The following is a 23,189-nucleotide window of genomic DNA, read 5'->3' as shown; positions in this document are numbered from 1 at the left end:
GTCCAGCATATGCGAGCGTTGCTTGGAACCCTGCAGCATCCGAACTGGCTACAATGCTCTAAAATCAGACCTCCAACTACTAATGAAATAGAAGGTTCACGAACCACGCGCCTTAAATGGGGCATTCGTATGCCAAGACAGAGAGGCTCCCAGAAAGAATGTCTAGCCCTGGAGTCAAGAGTAGCTTGTTGTCGATCAATCCTTCCGGATCCGAAAATCGGAACACAGGCCTGTGAGCTTTCGGGTATGTATACACAGGTTGGCTAATGCTTTCTCGAAATGGAAGAATAGACACACGTTCCGTTGCTTGGGCGAGGCTAAGGTCTAAACATTTAGTATTAATTTGAGACTAAGACCTTATGAGGCCGCTCTCGGCTAATATTCAACAAAGCTCTTGCCGATACGACGAGGTCTCAGTCACGAGTGTTTAAGTTCCTTTCGATGCTTTCATGGGCCGAGACAGCAATTGGGCGACTCATCCGCATGGCCGAATGATGAAAGCCGCCAACTTACCCAAGTCGTAACAAGTCAACGGCAGGTCCCAAGTGATTGATGTAGATCCCTGACGACTACAGCATACAGTCCCTCAGTGTTTGCGTTCAAATGCCAGGCCCGAATACCTACGATGCCTCAGACGGAAGGTCAATTCAAGCATAGTAGTTTATAGATACTACCATGGTGAGAGGTACCATTGTGCACGAACCATGGTTCTAAGATTGTGCTAGGAGTTGGCCGGACGGTACCTTCCATCAGCCTTTGCAGCACGGCCATTCCAGAACCGTCGAAAGGCCTTGAATGAGCTCATCAGATTAGTGTGCCCATTCAGCTATACCCCGCTGCTGTCCTTGGTTCGAATCACTAAGTCATATCGAATCTATGGGATCGGCATCTTAGCAACATGAATCGACAAGAATAAGCTTTCGGCCACTCTTACCCAATGCTCGTTCTCTCCTGAAAATCTTCACCCAGCAACGGGGTACAGCTGCAGATTATTTCTTTTTCTCGGCCGTTCTTCAATCAGCGTCGTGGGGATCTTGATTTAGCCAGGAACAGCTCAAGGTGTGTCCATGCTCCGAAAATCATCTTCCTGATAAACTTCTAGGTGGGTGCGAATAACTGGAGGGCAATATTGCAACTATGGAGCCAAGCTGAACAATCGGTACCGAAGAGCGGGAGGTGGAGATGAAGGACCATTCGTAAGCTTGTGATTGTTGCTATTACCAGCAATAATGTGCGAGCGAGGCTGGAAGTAATAATCAGAAGCTGAATGGTGATGAGGCTCATTGCTGCTCAGGTGACTTCCAAAAGGAGTCGATGCTCGACTTCTTTTCCTCCATGCTTCAACTTCCATGCCAGCTTCCTCATCTTCCACAGTTGCACAACTTCACTGTTTCTCTACGGTTTATGTGCAATTGGAAACTCCACAAAGCACGACCTCCCTTCCTGTAAAGGAAGGCACATGGTTCCCAAGTCTTACCCGCTGGGTTTATTGGTCCCAGCTTTCTGGATCTCGATAACTTTCTTTCGACGCGCCGTCACGCTAACTCTACCGTGTGCCGCCTCAGCGCTCGAGTCGACGCACTGTTGATCCGATATTCTTTGGTTCTGGAATATCCAATCAGGGTTGCGTTCATTTTTTTCTCATAGTGCTCGGTGAAGGCCTCCGCGTCGGAAGGTTCTTTCCGTCTGATTAAAGATCGTAGTCCGGAGATCATCTACCACTCCCCTGGTCTGCGCGACACCGAGATGGCCCAGGAAGCACCAGGGGCCCCCTCAACACTGCTTAATAAGACGCTTGCAGATCATCGCCGTTTACTGCAGGCGACTCTGCAAAAGAATACTTCCGCCCCTTAGTCTAGCTCGACTGCAGGCAAACGTTAGGGGAGTCTGTCACTCCCGAAGTGGCGGATGCACTATACCGGGCCGAAATAGTTCACTCAGGATAATTCTGTTGTGTACATTTGCACCACCTACCTCCAATAATCCTCAATTGTGTGTCGCCACATTGCACCAAGGTGTTTACCCCGTAAACGCCGGGGAGCAGAATCCGATGGTTGATCCACAGGGCATGGAGGCTCTCAGGTCAACGATCTAAGCACAATCACCCCTTTCCTTCCCAGACCATTGGGAGATCGGCAATTGCACACTAAGGTGGGAACGTTCGACCACTTTCTTGAGTCACTGTTGGATGCACGGCGGAGAATACCATGACCCAGAGGTGGGTCTGGTGTAGAGACCGTGCGGACTATATCCCACTAAAACATTCACTATGCGAGCTTCGGTCCCTTTCCTGCACACGCTACTACTCACTAAAACTGGCCATCCTTGCTCATTCGCACCCCTCCCGAAGATTATCTAGCGATCTGTGGCCCCTTAACCAAATCTTAATTTTTTTTCTCTTGCGGGACAGCAAACTTGAATAACAAGAACGGGTAAAAGAAAAAATACTGCAAAAAGCCTTTATGGGGCCGGGACCTTGCCCAGACTTTTTGATCCATAGGAACCCATTTTCTGGTCCGCAAGACATGCTCCAACCTTTACTTCTTCTATATGGTAGGATATAAGACGCACGCCGCCTGTCACTCGTTTCCGAGCCTCGCTTGGACCCTTGGACATTCTTCCCCTCGAAACTACAGTTCAGGGTGATGAACAATGCTCGCTCTACTACGATTGTCACGGCTGCTAGCCAGCGATGGTGCTGGCCACACGCACCTCGCTAGTCGCTCAACAACCCAGGTAGTTGAGGGTAGCGATCGAGCAGGGTTCATTGCCATGGGAGTGATTGCACTCTTTTCGTTCATTGCGGCCTTTGGCCTTTTGTCATTCCTTACCTACCGTTTCATTTTCTGGCGCAAATACTACAAACGACCTTTGGCGGAGAATCAGTATGTCGTTCTCATTTACAACCTCCTTTTGGTCGATCTGCAACAAGCAACAGCTTTCTTGATATGTCTCCACTGGGTAGCAAAGGGTCATGTTTACTACCCCAGTGCACCCTGCGTTCTTCAAGGATGGTGGATTCAAACGGGCGATCCCGGCAGTGGTTTGTTCGTTCTGGCGATTGCCCTTCACACCTGTGCCGTTGTGCTACGAGGCCGACAATTACCGTTCCCGATCTTTGTGGGTGGTGTTGTTGGCCTGTGGCTATTTATCATTATTCTGGGATTGATTCCTGTTGGAATGTTTGGCTCCGAGACGTTTGTGATTTCCGAAGCTGGCTGGGTAAGCGATCGCAAAGATGAGATACAGATGGACAAAGGTCACTAATTCACCCTGTCTTGCAGTGCTGGATCGGTCCCGACCACGAAACGGAACGTCTTTGGGTGCATTATCTATGGATTTTCCTGGCAGAATTCGGCACGGTCGTTCTTTACGGTCTCATGTTCTTCTACCTGCGACGCCGAATGAAACAATCCGCCACGCTCCGGCAGAACCATCAGGAGAACCTGAAGAGATTGAACCGGGTTGTCATTTACATGGTTATCTACCCGCTTGTCTATCTATTGCTATCCCTGCCGTTGGCCGCCGGACGCATGTCAACGGCACGTCATATCGTCCCCAGTCGCGCATACTTTGCCGTTGCTGGTTCGCTGATGGCGTTGTCGGGTTTCGTCGATGTGCTTGTGTACACGCTCACTCGCCGCCACCTGTTGCTCGAAACCGAACTCAGTACTACGGATCGGATGTACAACTACACGGAATCAAACGCATACCAGACACACATCACCACGGGTCGGGATGGCAAAAAAGTGCGGATGGGATCCCGATTCCGGCGGGGCATGGGGATGCAGAGCATCAACGACACGGTCCGAGACGACCGCGATTCATCTACAGACGATATTGTGCGCAAGACGGACATGGAGCTGGCCGAGTTGGGCCACGGAGTGTACCAGGAGACGACGATCGAGATTTCGCACGAGCCAGCGGAACCGGAAGACTTTCAGAAGGGAGGTCGCCACAGCGGGTGATTGTTGATGGTGGAGATTCAGCAAATTGGGCGGATGGCTGTGCGATTTCATTACCACGTTACATTCTTTTTGATACCTTTCTTCTCTCCTTCTCTTTTTTCCTTTCCCTTTTCATATTTTCCATACACTATGCAACGATCCCTGTTACGAGAGACCCCATGACAACTCACCATATCTAAGTATATACATACTATACTAATTGAAGATAATCACTAATTCCCTCTTGACGAAAATCCTCAGCTCCCCTAAAAGATTGACATGAACTAGTCCGACGAATAATTACCCTCAATTTCAGCCAAATACGCGTAGCATCCACCACACAATACGAAGCGTCCGTGAAGCCCTTCCTCCAGCCATTCAGCACTTTCCGCGCGCCTCCGGCATAAAGATCAGCGCCTAGCATCCCCACTTAGATCGAAGCTTGAGCGAGCCGGTTTGGGGGAAAGGAAGTCCCCACAGCATCGGATCGCGTAGCTAAGGTTTCTTAGTTTCATACCCACGCGAGACTGCTGATTTGTTTTTCCCCCTTCTTCTCGTGCGAGTACCAGCCTGTGGAAGGAGTTATGTTCGGCCCCAGGTCCGCTTTTCCCGAGTTGCCCAATGGAGCAATTTCTGTTTCGGTGTTAGTCACTTTCCTCCTCCTGTTTCTTACTGGTTGGTTATCTTTTTAGTTTGTTTCATTCGTTTAACTAGACCAGGGCTCGCTCCTCCTAGGAACCTTCGGATTGTTCCGTCATACTCCAAATGGGTTGATGGATGGATGGTCCAGACATTCTCTGTTTCCATCTCGGCAGTTGGAAGGAGGATGCTGGAACTTTGGTTGAGTGGGAGGGACATGCCGCTTTGTACCAGTGGTACTGGTTAAGTTTGCTGCTCCTTTAACCGAAAAGGAAATATTATTGGAGATAGACTCCGTACGTAGACTAAGTACATTGTAGAGACACCGTCGGCCGGAAACCCTGAGAACCCGACACAGGGGATGGATGGAATAATGTTGGAAGTTTATTACTAGGGAAGATTGTAGTATTTACTTTTTGTATTTGGGTTTGGCTAGAATATTTCCATGCAGGAGAAATTGCTTTTTTTCCTGCACAGTTGAAAAACACTAGTAAGACTAAGTTGACTATACTAACAGCCTGCCTAAAGTAGTATGATACTGTCGTTCGTTCATTCGCCACTGTGGGAGAGATGACCACCACCTTTTATTATTAATTACAACACTGCCACACCACAATTATCTTTACATGATTACTACCAACTTCTACATATGTACTTATCACCAACATTCAAGAACACAGTAAAAATAAACGAATACTTATCAGAACTAACGCCACAACAGCAATATTAAGCGACTCGGGATCTTATCCCTCCCGCCATGTCCGCCATGTCCGCCTCGCGCTTAATCCTTCTTGCAACTACGCCCCCAAAACTAAATCCCCACCGGGCCAATATAACCCATTCTCCATAATAATCTACCTAACGCAAGCCACACACCACAACCGAGCAATTCCTTAGTAGTTAGTATATGCAGGCAGCTATCTCCACCAGTAACTAGTCTAGTCTAGTCTCCGACGGAATTGATTCCTTCGAATTGGATTAGATGGAAATGATGAACGTCAAAGATCATCCCGAGGTCACCGGGAACTCTCTCCGTCTTTCCTTTCCTTCCCCCCGTGGGATTTTTCCTTCTCCCCGACGGGGGTGCTGCATGCCAAGGCTGATTTACTTTACATGCTCCTGATTTTTAGACAGAGACTACAAACTAGTAGATAGTAGAGGGAGCTAGACTAGAGAGGGGGGAACTAAAGTAGGTTAGGTTCGGGATATCGGGGATTTGGAGAGCGGGTGCTAAGGGGGTAAGCTGCTAGCTCTTTAGATGGTAGTTGGGGACTAGTGATTTGGTTTGTATTGCGATTGTTCTTGGTTTGTTCTTTCGTGGTTAGTTTGGATGGAGTACAACGGAGTAGTTAGGATGTTTGCATGTGTTATTGAGGTGGTGTAAGTAGTTAGTCTTGTAAAGAGAAGAGTGTCTAGGAGTAGCGTGTTGACTGTTACTGTGACGAAATACTTGTCTCTTCCAGATAAAAGTACTTTGTACTTGGTACCTTTAGAATGAATACTGTGGGCACTATAAGCACCTACTGTTAGTAAGTAGACGGGATGTGCCCTAAGCGTGATATGTATCTGCTAAAGGTTGTGCTTAAAACCTCGGAAGTATATGGTTTAGTTGCAGGACACTATAACACACTCTACTATGGTGGTCTACTTTGTTTTCTAGCCATTGATGGGAAGAGAGGTACTTGTTGTGTTGTCGATCATCCTACCTTGTTTTCGTTGCTATTCAGCCTTGTAGTAGTACTTTTGACTAGTTGTTATAGCAGTGTGCAACACTGCATGCATGCATAGCTGTCACCATGGACAGCCCTAAACTAGTAATTATATCGAACTCTCCAACACCCCCTCTACTATAACACCCCCTCTTAACCTCCAGCCTTATCACAGCTTTGACACCCAAGCCAATATTCCCATATACTCCATGACAGAAGTCTTAGCACAGCAACGTCCAACCAAGCTTTGTGCCCAGAAAGGGCACAAGCAACAAGCTCTACTACCAAGAACCTGAAGCGAGTCATGACCCGAGTATACCAAGAAAAATGTACCAAACTACAACTTTACCCATAGCACCCTATTTAGATTCACCATGATCCATTTTGTCTGCTACAATCTTCAGTTCTATCACTTACTTTATCACATACTCCCATGAATCATTTAATTCTGTCCGATTATGTGCTATGAACTCCATTAGAACTCAGCTACAAAGCATTTACAGAAGGTACTCGGTATACAACAAGCCAACACCATAAGAAACGATTTCCCATAAATACTGATAAACATATAATAATCATTACCCAAAAAACACAAAGTACCTTTTTTTCTCCCTAAAATAGGCACCAACGGTTCTACATATTAAAAACGTCACACAACATTACTATATTCAACCCCCTCATCTAAGTGAGACAACCAAGTTCCTCCGACCAACTCCACTTAGACTACTACTACTACTTAGTACCTACCCGCTTTGTCTCTCCCCGCCATGAATGGATACATATAGAAACATGACAACTCACTAGATACTAATGAAGTAGTACTTTTGACACTTGACAGGGTGTTGTCTTGGATAGCTCCACCCGTTCTACTTATATTAATTGTCTTGCGCCGTTGAAATTGGGGCCTGGGGGTTGTCTTGCTCTGTTTAGTAGGTGGACAAAAGTACCCTTTGGTTACTAGTACTGGTTCAAGTTGACTTTACTAATAGCATACTGGTAGATTTATCTTAGTATGGATATGATGTTATATTGGAGCCTAGGAATGAGTGAGGGGTACTAGATCCAGAAAAGAAATATTGTTACTCCTTATACATTACATAATGTATAGGTAGGTAGTCTACTACGTACCAGTAGTACTTGGGAGTCAGCAATTTGATTAATAGCATCATTCTACGTTGGCAGTGCCTATTCTAAGCCATCAAGCTATATATGTATTTAGCTATACAGTATTCATCTCTAACCAGTATAGCTGCAACGAGATAGAACCAACTAATAACTTAAATCTTGGGTTACTAGCAAAATCAATAGTATACCGGTTAGTTGCCTTACTAGACATCAAGTGTCATCCGTATACTATTGGTGGCTGCAATTATTGCAAGCGTTGGAAGGATTCACACTAGTTACATACCTTTGTTGTTTATTCACATTGATCTGCGGGGATGAAAAACATCCAATACGCGCCCATATGGTAAATGATAAGCTCAATTATTGCGCTTATCCTTTATTATCATCATCGTTCTCCGTATTGTTCATCTCTTCTCTTCTGTACTACTATAAAAGCAATAGGGGGCGAATTACACTCAGGGGTTGTGAAAGAGTGTGACAGGTTACCCGAAGAAAATAAGAATTACTTATATTCAGGGAAACCGTTAATGGCTTCAACTACGTTCACTAGTCGACGTTGAGATCGTCGCTATCTAATACTATTGACGAAAGTCTTTTTTCGCACTTTGCAGTGATCTGACCGCTGCGCTTATGCATGTCTTGCAGCCAGGCTAGAAGTAAGCATATGGCTATTGATCCCGCGTGTCGCAACGGTCGGCGAGCGTGTTTTCGCCGTTATCTCGATCGCGATCATCAAGATAACTAAAGACAGGGGTCATGCGAAGTTATACCAGAGTTTTGCAGGAAACTTATTTGATATTGCCATAAAGGTGCATGGTAAAGGAGTACATTGCAAGAAAATGCCACTAATATTGGTTCATCAAGGTATAAACATCTAGCTCTGCTCTGACGGAAGTGGGCGTCTCTTGATCTTGAAATCAGGTCGGGCTGGCTGGCCTTCGCTTCCTTCAGACACCTCCATGCGCGAAAGTCGATCCCTCGTCTCCTGTTCAACCTCAGCATGCATTGCTTCCTCGTCGGTTCCATCACCGTTGTCCAACACTCGCTGTGCCGACTCGTCGCCCTTTACCCCTGCGCGACGCTCGTTTTGGATCCGTTCCTGCTCCTGCTTCTTGTCCTTCACTGCCAATGCCGCCTCCTCCCGAGCCACCTCCTGGGCATCTACACTCTGCAGGCCAACAAGACCTAAAATGCGCCCGATGAGAAATTGATAGCGCAAGTGGCCGCTGACGGTCTCGCTAACGTCCAGATTCTCAACGCCGGGCACGTCCTGAACAGGCTGGAGACCTGCCACGCCGAGTTGCAAACTGCTGGTTCGGTAGAGAAGAGCAAGGACGGCGTCATTCTCCGAATACACGTTAATGAGCCGACCGCTAACAACGCTCCGGAGACGACGCCAGTGTGGCGCATTGGACGGCGTAGGCGACCCCATTAAAATTGCCGATTCCACCAGGTCGTATGCGCCACGCTTCGCCAGACTTTGCAGACAGGAGAAAATGACACGAGAACCCATCGAGTAGCCTATCAGTGTGACGGCCCGCTCACCCTGAACCTTGCTGATCAGCGCATCCGCAAGGACCTCGCCCGCTTTGTCTGCTCGGGCTTTGGCAATGCTGAACGGGTTATCAGCCACACGGGCAACCTTAAGAAGACCAAGAGGTAGCATCACGGCGCTCATGATCTGTGCGAAGATGGTCCGGGAAAGCACCTGCCCACCCGCTGCCCAGGCAGCGCTTGTAACCAATAGGTTCATAGCATTTCCAAGCTTCATCAAAGGCTCTGTTTCCCAACGCAGGCCGAAAACCTCGGAATCGGCTCCAATGACTCGCCAGGGGACAACAAAGTTGTCCTCTTCAGTAACCCAGCCGGTAATACCGATCGTGACTCGGAGCATGTGATCATTCTGAGCTGCTTCCCTTTCGTCTTCAGACCTTTGTCGAGAGCCCCGAATAGGTAGGAAAGCAAAATCGTCCACCTCACGGGCATACTTGTCGACCATGCGTCCCGTCATCCGACCCCCGTAGGCACCGAAAAGACCACCCACGATTACTCCACTACCTGCAAGGGCACCTAGATACCCTGCAGCAGCCGTAGCACCCAGGCCTAGGCCTCCCAAGACTGTGCCAAGGCCAGCTGCAACCAGCGGCGCAGCAAGTCCGCCAGTGATGCCGATCAGCGCAGCTCCTGCGACAGAAGCTATGCCAACCTTCCATTTCCTGGAGGAGTCACGTTTCTTTTCTTGGCCTTCTTCGGCGTTCGCAAGCTGAAGGGCAGTGTCAAGCAATCCACGTGCGACCTTGCTCTCGTCGCCATTGAGGATAGTGACATCGAGATTCAGACTTGACGCTACATACAGCATTAGAACTCGTGAGCGAGCGTTATAGTGCTCAAGACTAAGCATCAGAAGCAGTAGCGAGTGAAGAATCAGTAGTCTTTTAGCCTTGGGTAGCTGCGTAAGAGGAGTCTCAACAGGTCGGTACACTTCACGTTGCTTCTCCAGAGAACCTTGGTCCTCGTCTATTTCCGGCTCATGCAATTGTTGAGGTGGGTCTGATTCACTGGCTTCTTCTTCGGATTCCTCATCTCGGTTCACAACTTCACCAATCCTCAGTAGGACCGAGTCTCTCCAATCATCAAAGCTGGTCAGGGACTTGGCCTCTGATTTGAGATCTTGCGCGGTGGGCTTGTATTCGGAATGAGTAGTCACAGCTGTGGCTTCCTCACTCTGCCCATCCGACTGAACAGACAGGGGATCGGTGTCCTTGTCCTGTTCATCTGCTGCTTGGTCACGTGAGAGGTCATTCTCCTTTGAGATTGGACCGTGGAAGTTCTGAACGATCGCATCTCGCATGTGTTGGGTGATCTCCGCGACAAGAACTGTTAGGTCGGCTCGCTGAGGGCGATCCAAGATGGTGGTCAAGTCTTGGTCGCGGTCGCTCTTCGGCGGTGCGGGCGAGGGCGAGGGCCCGGATCCGAACTTGCTAGCATGCTTTTCCTTGAATGACTTCCACATATGTGCAGACGGCCACAAAGTCACGTTCCGAAATGAATTAATTTGACTAGCCTTCCGTCTCCGCTACAGATGGTTCGTGGAGGGACTTCACAGGTTGCACAGAGAATAAGGAGGTTGTCGGTTTCAGCATTGGCAATGAGATCATGGCTGACTCAGCGCCCAGACCATCAGCGTGCAACAGTGAAATGGGTTCGATCAGACAGGCTGAACCCAACTTCAGGACAGCTTAGCTCACGCTGACTTTCCCGTATCGACAATGAAGAACTTCCCCTTGGTCTTGGACGCGTAGGCAAGCGCGTTTCCATCCCAAGTATCCCCATCGGGCCGCTCGTTCCTCGGACTCTCCACTCGCTGGATTCTCTTGTTTCGACCAACCACTCTCTCCTTGGACATGGCCTCTCTCAGCTTTTCCAGTCCAATGGTATTCTCCTGCACCGCTTCCGGACTTTCGTCCCGGATGCTCTGCAGAGGCTCCACGCCAGTGGCATCGATGCGCTGGACCTGCTTCACAAAGTGAATCTGGGATTCGAGCGTTTCAAGCATCTTCTTCTCTTCTTCCTCGTTCGCGGGTTGTGGGAGAGCCGAGAGACGGAGCAGATGGCGGAGTTGCGCTGGAGTCACTGACGGAGCAGATGGTTTGGCGGATTCTTCTGGTAGCAACGAGCGAACAGACCACGTAGGCTTCGCAAGCATGGCGTCAATGTCTGCGTCGCCTGATTGAGAGGCAGAGTACATGCGCCTGGCGGTGCTGCACCGTAAAGGTTGACGACTGATCAACGCAGACAGTCGGGGGAGAGCTGCACGGAGGAACATTTTCGTGGAAACCCTAGCAGATGCAGGAGTATATACTTAATAGATAAACAATAAAAGGAACGAGCAATTGAAGGAACTGTTTCCGTTTGCGACAGTCAAGATGCTATAGAAATACTAACAGAGAAGCAAGAAAAGAAGCACGTCCAATGGACCGGGCGGAAAGTGGCCACCGCCTACGTTGACGGAGCGGCGGGGAGCTCGCCATTCCGCGAGGCTGCCCAGTAAACTAGATCCATCCTCCCATCGTTTCTCCTCATCTTCCAGACATTCATCCCCACTTCTCTTTGCCCGCAAACTGACTTCTAGCATCACTCTCCTCTTCACCTGCTCGGGCCGACAACCTCTTCACAAAATGGCCCAAGATCCCCGAGTTCTGCTCCAACGAGTAATCCCCCCGAACCCCGCTGTCCATCATCGCTATGCTTGGAATACGACGATCGCTAACCCCCATGACGTACATTAGGCCGACAAAGCGCTCAGCAGCGCATCTGGTGGCTTCAGCTTCTTCGGTGGAAGGACAGAGAAGTACGAGAATGCAGCTGATCTCTACACACAAGCTGCGAACGCCTTCCGAGTGCAGAAGCAGAGTAAGCCAGTGATTCTCTCCCCTGTCTCAGATCAACGAGCTCTAACCCATCGCCAAACGATCAGACAAGGAGGCTGGTCTTGCCTTCGAAAAGGCTGCCTCTATTCAGACCCAGAACCTCAACGAGCCCGATGATGCAGCAAACACCCTGACTGAAGCGTTCAAGGTCTACCGCAAATCCGACCCCGAGGACGCCGCTCGCGTGCTCTCCAGTGCTATTCAACACTACGTGCTAAAGGGTAACCTCCGGCGCGCGGCCACGCAACAGCAACATCTGGCCGAGGTGTACGAGGTGGAGCTTGGAGATACGAAAAAGGCGCTGGAAGCCTACGAGAAAGCGGCGGAGTGGTTTGACGGTGACAATGCTGAAGCGTACGTCCATCCTCGGCCTTCTCATATCAAATCTATACTGATGTATTTTTCTCCAGTCTTGCCAACAAGCACTACCTGAAGGCAGCAGACCTGGCCGCTCTCGAAGGCGACTACTACAAGGCTATCGAGCACTACGAGCGGATCGGCCGCTCATCGATCAACAACAACCTGATGAAGTGGTCCGTCAAGGACTACTTCCTGAAGGCTGGCATCTGCCACTTGGCGACCAATGTACGGCTGTCCCTCTCATTGAACCCTTTCAGACATAACTAACCCAACACAGGACCTGGTTGCCGCCAACCGAGCCCTCGAGAACTACCGCGACATCGACACCACCTTCGCCTCGACAAGAGAGCACCAGCTCCTCGTGGACCTGGTCCAGACCATCGAAGCTGGCGACCAGGAGGCATTCGCCGACAAGCTATTCCAATTCGACCAGCTCAGCAAGTTGGACAAGTGGAAGACGACTCTTCTGTTGCGGATCAAGAACAGTATCGAGGAGCAGGGCGAGGATTTCTCTTAGACTTATTCTATTTTATTCTCTTCTATTCCCAGCAACAATATCATTGTTTTCTCTTGTTTTGCTTCCCATCTGTTTCATCCATTCGTTCGTTCTTGTTCTTGGTGGATTAGTTACTTGGGCAGACTTTATAACTGGTGTTCCCTACCCTTACTCCGTTGGCTGGTCCCATAGGTAGATGGATGCTGTGCCGTCGTATACTTGCTTGCGGTTTGTTTTGTTTTTTCTTTTTCTCTTCCGTGCAAAGATATAGTGTGCCCTTGGCTTGCCTGTCTTGCCTGTCCTGTCCTGTTCTATCATACCTATAGCTATTGGCATAGGTTTGCACACGCTGATGGATGCGTGGCATGCCTTACTGACAGATACTATCGATGTTCGTGAATGAAGAACAAAAGTGTCTCCTCATTGCGATTTATACTATCGTAATTAGATTACTGATTATTGTACTGTATAACATGCTTAGTTTAGGAAGTAAACTGAATAGACGAGACAAGTTGCACCACTCAAGTCAAAACAAATCAGGTACTAAATTCAAGCCGACTGTATCCATCTATCTATCTATTTGTCGAACCACTCATCAACGAATGATAATCATAATCAATAACAGTTCATCAATTCATGCCGAAGCGAACTTTTGTGGTATCATGAGTAAGTATATAATGTATGTAAGTAAAATATCTCTATATCGTTCCTGCATGCCATGCTGTGCTATACCTAAAAACGGCTTCCTGAAGCAAGCGCGAACAAACAACGGCACAACACGAGCTCCAATATCATCTTCAATAGACCACATCCTCCAGAGCGCGAGCCTTGCGAGGGAAAACCCGCTTGTACAGACTGATACCGATAGAGTCCTGGGGGTTGATCTTGGCGTCGAAGGTGGCCTTGAAGTAACCGTGCGTACCGAGGGATTCCTTGATGTAACCGCTGCGGCCGCGTCTGGTCCAGAGCTGGAGGGCCTTGAACCACTGGATGTCCTCGGGGTTGAAGAACATGTAGCGGACGGTGACGACACGCTTGTGGATCTTGTAAGGGTGGCCGGTGAGAATGGCGCGCTTGGCGACAACGCGGGACTGGTCGGGGGCCACGATGGTGCCGTTTCCGATGAGTTCGAGGTTGTCGAAGTTGTTGAGGGAGTCGTCCTCGGCGGAGTCCATAACCTCGGGGTCCTGGTTGGTCTTGTTCTTGAAGACGAGGACGGGCACGGCGCCCCAGGTCAAAGGACCGATCCAGGAGGCGACGGCGCTGCGGCCTGGGTGGAGGAAGCGGTCGAACTTGTGCACGTTGTTGGGGGTGTTGTCGCCGGCGGAGAAGATGGGGTTGACGACCAGACGGCGAGGACCGCATTGAACAACGAGCTGCTCCTTCGACTTCAGAGGCTCCTCGACGCTGGAGTTCAGGTGCATGTTGATGTTGACAACAGTGTGCTTGTGCTCGTGACGGAGCAGAGAGAAGAGGGATGTGGGCTGGGGGCGGCTGCGGAGGGTTGCTGGCACTGCCTTGAGGTGCACATCGACACGTACACCAGGGTTGACACCTCCGACGAGAGCCTCGCGGAGGAACTTGTTCCTGGAACCCTTGTAGTCCGCGAACTGAAGCAGACGGCGCCAGTCCTCCGGCTCGTGGGGACGGTCTTCTGATGTCTCCCAGGGGCTGGTCTTGAAGCTCTTGAGACCTCTGAAGCGGGCCAGACGCTCCCGAGCGAGAACGTTAGGGTGAAGCTCGATTTCGTCAGGGAACTCCAAATCTTCGTTGGCCTCGTTTCTGCGGCTCGCACGGAAATCCTCCAGGTCTTTGGCCTCGTCTTCTGGTGACGGGTCGACGAACATCTCTGACTGGGGATACTCCGATGGGCCAGCCTCCGTCATGGCATCCCTGTTGTCGGGGAAGACACCGTCTTCGGGCGCTCCCGCAGTGTCCATCTCCATCTCTTCAACTTCCTCCTCGTCTTCAAGGTCAGAGCCGGAATCGGACACGTCGCCCAAGAACCAAGCGGACTGGTACTCCGAGGTACCCTTTGGTAGCCTCTTGGGCTTTGGGGGGATGTGAGAATCGTCATCAGAGAAATAGTGGTGGTCGTCGAGGAGGACACCTTTGCGCTCTTCCTCAACAGGGAAGTCGTCATCCTCCATCTCAATCTCCTCTGGTGCTACAGTGGCCAGATCATCGCAGTCCGCAGAAGGTCCATCCAACAGCTGGGGAGCCTCAGTCTCATCGACATTCATAGCATCGTCACGCTTCCCGCGGGAAGTAGCGAGTGGTGCTGCTGTGATAGCACCAATCTGGAAGTCACCCCATCCAGGGATATGGACCAAGCGGTCCGCCTTCAGACCCTTGCCGCGGACAACACCGGTAACCACGACATCGTCGACCTCCTCCGCATTGGTTTCAGGCCACTGAACGTTTTCGACGAACATCCAGCTGCGCTCATCACGCCAGCGGATACCCTTGGGTGTAGCTGTGCAGAGGGAACGGATGGCGTTGGAACACTCCTGGCGAGAGTCCACCGAGAGGACCTTTTCGACGGACGGGAAAAAGTGGTTCGCAAAAGACTTGAGAGAAGCTGCCACCTGCGGGCGCTTCTTGGCCGGGTTGATCTGGTCCAAACCCTATACAAATTAGAGTCAGTTGTGAAAAGGCAACCATCGCCATATACGAGATACCCGAACTCACCTGAACCATGGCAATGACGTTCGAGATACCCTGACCCTCAATAGACCGCAGCAACAGCTCTCCTTGTTCCTCCACTTCGACTTGGGCGGAGAGCGCCAGGACCACGAAATCGGCCATCCGGCACACATCCAGAGCGTTCATCAAGTCATATTTCGCCGGAATGTACTGCAAGGTCTGGCGGAAGCGATCGACACGGACCCGAGTGGCGGAGTCTGGGGAAATCTCCGCGGAAACATCAACACTCTCGTTCAAGGCGCGGATGATGGCAGCCACATCGATATCAGCGGAAAGCGGCACAACGGCCACATGACGCGGTGCACCATTCTGACCGGTGAAAATGCTGACGGACTGCGCCTTCTCCTGATGCTTCAATTGCTGCTTCTGACGAGCCTGGTTCCGGCGATCGAGTTTGGATTTGAGCTGCTGGTGAGGGGTCTTGCGGGTGCCCCGCTCTTGTCCTTCGACCTTGCCTGGAAGTATGTCAGTCTATGATGCTATTTCAAGGAAAGAGACACATGAGGAATTCTCCGGCGCACGTACCCTTGGCCTTGTCCTTCAGCGCACTCTTGGAGGCATGGCGAGACTTGTATGGTTTATTGGAGGATTTGGTTGTGGAGCGGTGGTGATGCTGCACCGTCTGGGTGGGCGCCATGTTGGCACCACTGGACCCTTTGAATCGGTACGGAAGAGAGGCCAGCGTGAATAATTAAGAGAGCGAGAATAAGGCGATACACCTAAATACCAGAGATCACGAATAATAATAGAGTGGCCTCTAGAGGGATCTGGACCTGATACTCCGGCGGCGGTTGGAGAGGAAAAAATTAGGCGGTGGAGGAACAAGCGAGGAAAGCAAAGCCGCTCGGCACGGATTTTCATCTTTTGACCCGCAGAAAAAGCTGCCGATGAGCCTCCGTCTACTGCTCTGACTTTTATTGACTGTACGACATTTGCATTATTTGTCGACTCAAACGAGCTCTCTTATTGGACTTCTTTCTATCCCCTCATATCTTACTTATCTCCTTATCGACACATCACCCCCATGGCGGGACCAACAACGACGGCCGTTGCGCCGGCCGACAACAAGCGCAAAGAAAGCAAAAGAGTGATGGAAGCGCAAAAGACCTACGGCCGGGGTAAATCCATCCACACCCACAGCGTTCGCGACAAGAAACTGCGCAGCAACCTCAAAGCCGTGGAAGACAAGTACAAGGAGGCCGCCCTGAAGGCCAAGGATGCGGAGATTTTGCTCGAGCACGATGCCGGATTCCTCGAGCCCGAGGCAGAGCTGGAGAGGACGTACAAAGTTCGACAGGATGAGATTCGCGAAAGTGTCGGCATCGAAACAGCCAAGAAGGGATTCGAGCTCAAGTTGACCGATATGGGACCCTACCGGATGGATTACACAAGGAATGGTCGCGAATTGCTGTTGGCCGGGCGCAAAGGGCATGTGGCGACGATGGACTGGCGGAATGGAAAGCTGGGATGCGAGTTGCAGTTGAACGAGACTGTGCGCGATGCTCGGTGGCTGCACAATAACCAGTTCTTCGCCGTGGCGCAGAAGAGGTCCGTCTATATCTACGACCATGCCGGTGTGGAACTGCACTGTCTCAACAAGCATCTCGAGCCTCTTTTCCTTGAATTCCTGCCCTACCACTTCCTTCTTGCGAGCGCTGTGAGTGCACCTGCTTCCCAATCTATAACCACCGAACTCATACTAACGATATCCTCATAGCAAATGAGCGGCTACCTCAAATACACCGACACCTCAACCGGTCAAATGGTCGCCGAGCTGCCCACCCGCCTCGGTGCTCCCACCTCCCTCGCCCAGAACCCATGGAACGCCATCCTACACGTCGGCCACCAAAACGGCACAGTGACTCTCTGGTCTCCCAACTCACAAACTGCGCTCGTGAAGGCCCTTGTCCACCGCGGCCCCGTCCGCTCGATGGCTATTGACCGCCAAGGCCGGTACATGGTATCGACTGGCCAAGACCAAAAGATGAACGTCTGGGACATCCGCATGTTCCGCGAAGTACACAGCTACTCGTGCTACCAACCCGGTGCCTCCGTCTCCATCAGCGACCGGAATCTCACAGCCGTGGGCTGGGGCACGCAAGTCAGCGTGTGGCGGGGTCTCTTCGACGCCGCGGCCGCCGACCAAGGCAAGGTACAGAGTCCCTACATGGCCTGGGGCGGCGACGGCCAACGCATCGAGAACATGCGCTGGTGTCCCTTCGAAGATGTTCTCGGTGTGGGCCACGACCAAGGCTTCGCCAGCATCATCGTCCCCGGCGCCGGTGAACCCAACTTCGACGCTCTGGAGGCCAACCCGTACGAGAACACCAAGCAGCGCCAGGAAGCCGAAGTGCGCGGTCTGCTGAACAAGCTGCAACCGGAGATGATTTCACTGGACCCCAACTTCGTCGGAAAGCTCAACACGATCAGCGACAAGAAGAACCGCGAGGAACGCGATCTCGATCGCAGACCCGAAGACCCCATGGAGAAGCTCAAGAACCGTGGTCGTGGTCGCAACAGTGCGTTGCGCAAGTATCTGCGCAAGAAGGGTCGGCGCAATGTCATCGACGACAAGCGCGTCAAGGCCGAGATGTTGCGCAAGGAGCATGCTGCTCGGCACAAGGAGAAGTTGCGCTCCGAGAGGGAGAATCTGGGTCCCGCGCTGGCGAGATTCGCCAAGAAGGAGATTTAATCTTCTTCTTTTTCTTCTGTCGAGGACGACTGCACTTGTGTTTAGTATTCTTCTTGTCGTTCTGCTGCTACTGCTGCTGCTGGAGGACGACTTTCAGATACCCTGCTTTAACTATCTAACCATCGCGCGAGAGGATTTCTGTTTCCTTTCCCTCTCTCCCCCCATCTTTATTGTCGTCTGTGTCACGATCCTTCTTTCGAGCAACTGGTGTGGGTCTGTTTGTCTGCATTATAAGGGCGTTTGTTGGGGTGAGATACAAAAACCGGACATGTTGGGAATGTATGTATATCAAATCAAAAGTTTCACGATAGACCGCCAACCTTCTTCACCAATGAACAAGAAACAAACGAACAAATAAATAAATAACCGAAATATTCTTTTATATAAATAATAATAATAACATTAAACCAAATCACGCATCATCCACACTCCCAGACCCCCTCTTCGCACCAGCCTTCCACCTCGCCAAACTATGTTCATACGCGCCGCTCGCCTTCCAAGCACTCAAGATCAGATTAACAATATCCTGAACTCTCGTCCCACTCTTAACCACAGCAAACACCGTCGGTCCACCCTCTCTCATCTTAGCCGCATCCCTCTCCATAACAGCCAAGTCCGCACCGACGGCCTCAGCCAGATCGATCTTGTTCACAACCAGCAGATCCGAGCCCGTGATACCGGGTCCACCCTTGCGGGGCACCTTATCACCACCAGCGACATCAATCACGTAGATAATGAAGTCAGCCAGCTCGCGACTGTAGTTAGCGGCAAGGTTGTCGCCGCCGGATTCGATGAGGAGGAGGTCGGTCTGGAATTGTCTGTGCAGGGTTTGCAGGGCCAGGAGGTTGGCGCTGATGTCTTCGCGGACGGCGGCGTGAGGGCAGCCGCCGGTTTCGATGGCGCGGATGCGGGACGGGGAGAGGGCTTTGTGGCGGGTGAGGAATTCGGCGTCTTCTCTGTTTTGTGTTGGGGATTGGGTTAGTTGTTGATTACTGTGGGCATTTGAGGTGGGGGGGGGGGGGGGAATTGGGGGGGGGGGGGGGGTTGTATACCTGGTGAAGATGTCGTTGGTGACGGCGGCGATGTTGTACTCGTCGCGGAGGGCCTGGCAGAGGGCCAGCATAAGGGCGGTTTTGCCCGATCCGACGGGACTACATGGATGAGTTAGATGGAAGGTGCAAATGGGTGTGAGGGTAACTTACCCTCCAATGCCAATGGTAAAGGCACGGTCCTTCCAGTCACGCTCCTCCGAGAGAGGCATCTCGCGGTTTATGTATGAACCGGGACCGTCGAGGATCTCGTGGGAGTGGCCGTGACCACCGAAGTCATCGTGGGAGTGGCTGACGTCGTTGTCGTGAGAGTGGGAGTGAGACATGGTGAGATGTTTTGAGGGATGGTAAATGAAGTATGAACAGAAAGAAGAGAAAGTGGAGGGAGGGAGAGAAGGAAAGAAAGTAGTAGTGGATGGAGGGGTCACTCACATTGATTGGGAGGGGAGCCCCAGGCCGGAGACTGCCGATGCCGATGCCAGGCGCAGTATTTAGTGGAGAGTCCCCGCCAAACTAGTAGTCGGATGTTCGGTACCACGTATTATTCGAGAATGAGAGAAAAAAAAAATAGTAGTAGCAATAATAGTAGGAAATGCATTGCTCTTCCACACGTACAGTAGTAACAATAGTAAACGGCAGCAACTATCAACACAGAATTATTTCCAGGGAGGTAGAACCGGACGCCGGAGCACTTCAATCGCCCATGATAAAAACGTGGATATCAAAAATCCTGCAACGCTCAACTTCAGGATATGTGTCAACCGCACCTCAATCCCCGCGCGGCACAGCACATGCAGATAGGGACATCAGTCAAGAAATACGGCAAAATCAGTAAGCCCAACGCAAATCCACATAACACGCATCTCCATCTTTCGCATGAGACATCAAAGGGGAACGCAATCGGCAGCTATGTTCAACATATAACAGGAATCCCGCAGATGGTTCGGAACGCAGAAGTAGAGCCTCGCACATAGGTATCCTAAAGGTACGCCATATTCCCGCCGAGTGAGACTGAAAGAGAAAAGAGTTCAGAAGTAGAAAAAGAGAAGACACGAGCACACCCAAACCAGCGACAGACAATATTACTGGCTGATCGAGGTAGACAACTTAACCACCCCCCTTCTGCTTTTTGGCCCCTACTCGAGGACTGGCCTTCACTTTAGGGGCAGCTTGGCCGGCTGTCCCATTAACCTCGCCGCCGTTGTCATCGTTCTCCATCTTCACGGTGCTAGCCCGACGGCGCTTGTTGCCCACATTGGGACTTGCGCTTGCACTGGTCCCCTGTGCCATATTGCCTTGTACTTGACCCTGGGGAACCATTCCCGGCGGTCCTGCGAGGTGACTCTGGGCGGGACTGGGATGCGCGGAGCCGGTTAGATGAGGCGAGCCCTGAGCACCCGGCAAGCCGAGATGAGTCATGGCAGGAGATGCAAATTGGTTAGGCATGCTCATACTGGGAGCCCGTGGCTGGCCTTGCTGTAGGGCCGGGTTCATGGGACCCTGCGTATAAGCTGCATTGGGAGGCGGCGCCTGCATCGTGTTCACCAGAGTCCGCAGGGCTTCGGAAGGTGTTAAGTGGGGATTTTGCTGGGAGAATTGGAATAGGACTTGCATGTGAGAGATGGTTTCCGCAACCTATAGCACAGGAGTGTCAGAAGAGTACTTTTATAGCGATCATGTGGAAGGTCTCACCTCAAGGAAACTCATCACAGCCGTAGGGACGCCATTCGGAGTAACCATGGATTCGGGCAAGGTAAATGCAGGCTGTTGTGCTTGTTTGGCCTGGGCGCGTTTACCCATATTCTTGGACACCTTGGGACTTTGTTTCTGTTGATCGGCCAGCTCCAGAGCCTGTAGCTGACTCCTAGGCAGGTATTCGTTGTGGTCCAGCACCGCGATATCGAGCATCTCAATCTTGTTGTTCATATCGAAATGAGCCGTCATGTTGGCGCGCGCAAAAAGCTAGTCCACGTCAATATAACAGCGTATAATAGAAAGGGCAAGGGCCGCGCATGCATACCTGACTTCCATTCGCGAACCAATAGATGAAAGCAGTCTTCGCACTCTCCACTATGTGGCCTCCGTTCGGCGAATCCCTCTCCCGCGCTCCATCAACCAACATCTGTATATGCTTGATCCCACTTGTACACTGGGTCAAGTAATAGCGCGCCAAAGCAGGAGTGGCAATCTCAAACTGCTTGGAGGAATTTGCTTGTGGGTTACAGACGGTATGTCTTAGAACACCGCCCGGCGAATAGAATCTGAGCACGAAATTGTGCCATTGGTTGTAATCGGTGCTCGCGTTCTCAGTGCCCTGTTAACAGTTAGTACTCGGCCAGGAGGACATGATGAGCCAGAAATTGTCAGTTTGACATACGGAGATGTAGCTGAGGCTTTCGGCAAAGGAGTTGAGCTGCAGGATGGCAGCGCCTTTCATGTTCATCCGTTGCTGTTGCTGCTGCTGCTGCATCATCATGGCGGTCGGATTTTGCTGCTGTTGCGCCTTGATCTGGGCTTCCTGGGCAGTCATCGGTGGCTGTTGTTGACCCTGCTGTGGACCCTGCTGGTTAGGTTGAGGTTGAGGTTGGGCTTGGGCAGCTTGCGGCGCTTGTGGTTGCTGGCCCGATTGCTGAGCCTGCGGCAGCTGTTGCGGAGGTGGATTGGGGGTAGGTTGCGGCTGAGGAGCTGCCGGCTGCTGTTGCGGTGGTTGTGAAGTAGGTACCGGCGGAGGATTGGGTTGAGGGGTGGCACTACCCTGGTGTGGCGGCGGTCCCGGCTGAGGTTGAGGAGTGACACTCTGGGCATCGTGCACATTCTGGGGTTGTGCCGCTGCACGCTGCTGGGGGGTCTGCTGGCCGGGCTGCCCTGCGGCAGCCGCCTGTTGGATCTGAGCCTGGTGCGCTTGTTGCTGGGCTTGCTGCATGGCAAAAAATTGTTGTTGCTGCTGAAGATTTTGCGGCTGTCCATGGGGCATTTGTTGAAGTTGCATTTGCAAATTAACCGGGCGCATGGCAGGATTCGCCTGCATGGCAGCGATCTGAGCTGCATTGAGGGCGGGTGCCCCGTTCGGTAGCTGCACTGGTAACCCGCCGTGCTGCTGCTGCTGCTGTTGCTGTTGATGCTGAAGCATCATACGCTGCCTGAGATATTGCTGCTGCTGGTGCTGCTGCAGGAGTTGAGGGTTGTTGGCAACTAAGTGATGAATAGGTTAGCACGCGAGAAAAGACACGGCACAGACGGGGGAAAAAAGCAATGAGAATAAACTGTGCAGGACGACGACGGAAAGGGGGTCGCCCTGGAAAAAGACTCTGGGAAACATACACTGTTGTGCAAAATGCGGCTGCTGGAACATGTGCGCTTGAGCAGGGCCAAGATGCGAGAGGGCATGAGCCTGTGCAGCACTCCCCGGACCAGTTGTGCCAGCGCCCGGAGGCATCCCACCCATCACCGGTCCGCCTTGACTAACCTGAGGACCTCCTGGTGCCGACACTCCGGGATGCATCTGCTGGACCATGCCAGCACCGGGATGAGCATTGGGATGTTGACCGGGAGCCATTGGATGACCTGGAGGCAAACCGGGATGCTGTGGGATGCCTTGATGGGCAGGAAACGTTTGCGCCATCATCATGTCGTGGTTACGAAGTCGCCGATAACGGGACTCCTCAAAGTCGGTGAGAGACGGGAAGGAGGGGGTAAAGAATAGGGAGCACGACTATATAGCACAAGGAAGGTAGATTGGGAGGTCAAAAAAGAGAGACGTCGAGCGAGAAAGGCAAAAGACCGTCGTGTCGACTATCCGGCACGCAGAGGGCGGGCGTCGGACTCGAGGAGCGCGCTTGACGTGGAGGCACAACAGGCCGCTTTTAGTGTCGGAGCGGAGGCCAAGACGCAGCTGACGGGGCGATTGAGCCTGCGTCGGTATCACCCAGGACCACACGAGATCTGGAGCATGGATCGGACCGGCCTAATCACCTGTGCCCACCAGATCGGGAGGGAGGAGAAGATCCTACACCTCCAATGTTAGTGGGAGGGAACG

General features: G+C 51.6%; 8 protein-coding genes across 8 annotated transcripts; 3 read left to right on the top strand and 5 right to left on the bottom strand.

The window, feature by feature from the left end:
- Positions 1-2,652: 2,652 nt before the first annotated feature.
- Positions 2,653-3,968, top strand: gprD (the record flags this gene model as incomplete). Its single annotated transcript, XM_035501325.1, has 2 exons — positions 2,653-3,222; positions 3,285-3,968. The coding sequence occupies 2 exons, from the start codon at positions 2,653-2,655 to the stop codon at positions 3,966-3,968; spliced, it is 1,254 nt and encodes a 417-aa protein (XP_035357218.1).
- Positions 3,969-8,294: 4,326 nt separating this feature from the next.
- AtWU_06214 (DUF726 domain protein) lies at positions 8,295-10,433 on the bottom strand (the record flags this gene model as incomplete). The annotated part of the gene is made up of 1 exon (XM_035501324.1): positions 8,295-10,433. One exon carries the CDS (start codon positions 10,431-10,433, stop codon positions 8,295-8,297), a length of 2,139 nt encoding a protein of 712 aa, XP_035357217.1.
- Positions 10,434-10,664: 231 nt separating this feature from the next.
- On the bottom strand, positions 10,665-11,246 carry AtWU_06213 (DUF726-domain-containing protein; the record flags this gene model as incomplete). The annotated part of the gene is made up of 1 exon (XM_035501323.1): positions 10,665-11,246. The coding sequence occupies one exon, from the start codon at positions 11,244-11,246 to the stop codon at positions 10,665-10,667; it is 582 nt and encodes a 193-aa protein (XP_035357216.1).
- Positions 11,247-11,598: 352 nt separating this feature from the next.
- sec17 (alpha-soluble NSF attachment protein SEC17) lies at positions 11,599-12,727 on the top strand (the record flags this gene model as incomplete). Its single annotated transcript, XM_035501322.1, has 5 exons — positions 11,599-11,631; positions 11,710-11,833; positions 11,898-12,204; positions 12,261-12,435; positions 12,488-12,727. 5 exons carry the CDS (start codon positions 11,599-11,601, stop codon positions 12,725-12,727), a joined length of 879 nt encoding a protein of 292 aa, XP_035357215.1.
- Positions 12,728-13,503: 776 nt separating this feature from the next.
- On the bottom strand, positions 13,504-16,049 carry AtWU_06211 (small subunit rRNA maturation protein TSR1; the record flags this gene model as incomplete). The annotated part of the gene is made up of 3 exons (XM_035501321.1): positions 13,504-15,333; positions 15,398-15,867; positions 15,938-16,049. 3 exons carry the CDS (start codon positions 16,047-16,049, stop codon positions 13,504-13,506), a joined length of 2,412 nt encoding a protein of 803 aa, XP_035357214.1.
- A 387-nt stretch (positions 16,050-16,436) lies between these two features.
- On the top strand, positions 16,437-18,104 carry AtWU_06210 (WDR46/Utp7 family protein; the record flags this gene model as incomplete). The annotated part of the gene is made up of 2 exons (XM_035501320.1): positions 16,437-17,069; positions 17,130-18,104. 2 exons carry the CDS (start codon positions 16,437-16,439, stop codon positions 18,102-18,104), a joined length of 1,608 nt encoding a protein of 535 aa, XP_035357213.1.
- Positions 18,105-18,516: 412 nt separating this feature from the next.
- AtWU_06209 (urease accessory protein UreG) lies at positions 18,517-19,479 on the bottom strand (the record flags this gene model as incomplete). The annotated part of the gene is made up of 3 exons (XM_035501319.1): positions 18,517-19,060; positions 19,157-19,255; positions 19,307-19,479. The coding sequence occupies 3 exons, from the start codon at positions 19,477-19,479 to the stop codon at positions 18,517-18,519; spliced, it is 816 nt and encodes a 271-aa protein (XP_035357212.1).
- A 781-nt stretch (positions 19,480-20,260) lies between these two features.
- AtWU_06208 (LIM domain-binding protein) lies at positions 20,261-22,778 on the bottom strand (the record flags this gene model as incomplete). Its single annotated transcript, XM_035501318.1, has 5 exons — positions 20,261-20,788; positions 20,846-21,115; positions 21,174-21,467; positions 21,531-22,345; positions 22,475-22,778. The coding sequence occupies 5 exons, from the start codon at positions 22,776-22,778 to the stop codon at positions 20,261-20,263; spliced, it is 2,211 nt and encodes a 736-aa protein (XP_035357211.1).
- Between the last annotated feature and the right edge of the window lie 411 nt (positions 22,779-23,189).

Source organism: Aspergillus tubingensis (genome assembly GCF_013340325.1).
Source record: "Aspergillus tubingensis WU-2223L DNA, scaffold_7, whole genome shotgun sequence".
Lineage (NCBI taxonomy): Eukaryota > Fungi > Ascomycota > Eurotiomycetes > Eurotiales > Aspergillaceae > Aspergillus > Aspergillus tubingensis.
The sequence above is the reverse complement of the archived record's forward strand: the minus strand, read 5'-3'. Positions and strand labels throughout refer to the sequence as shown.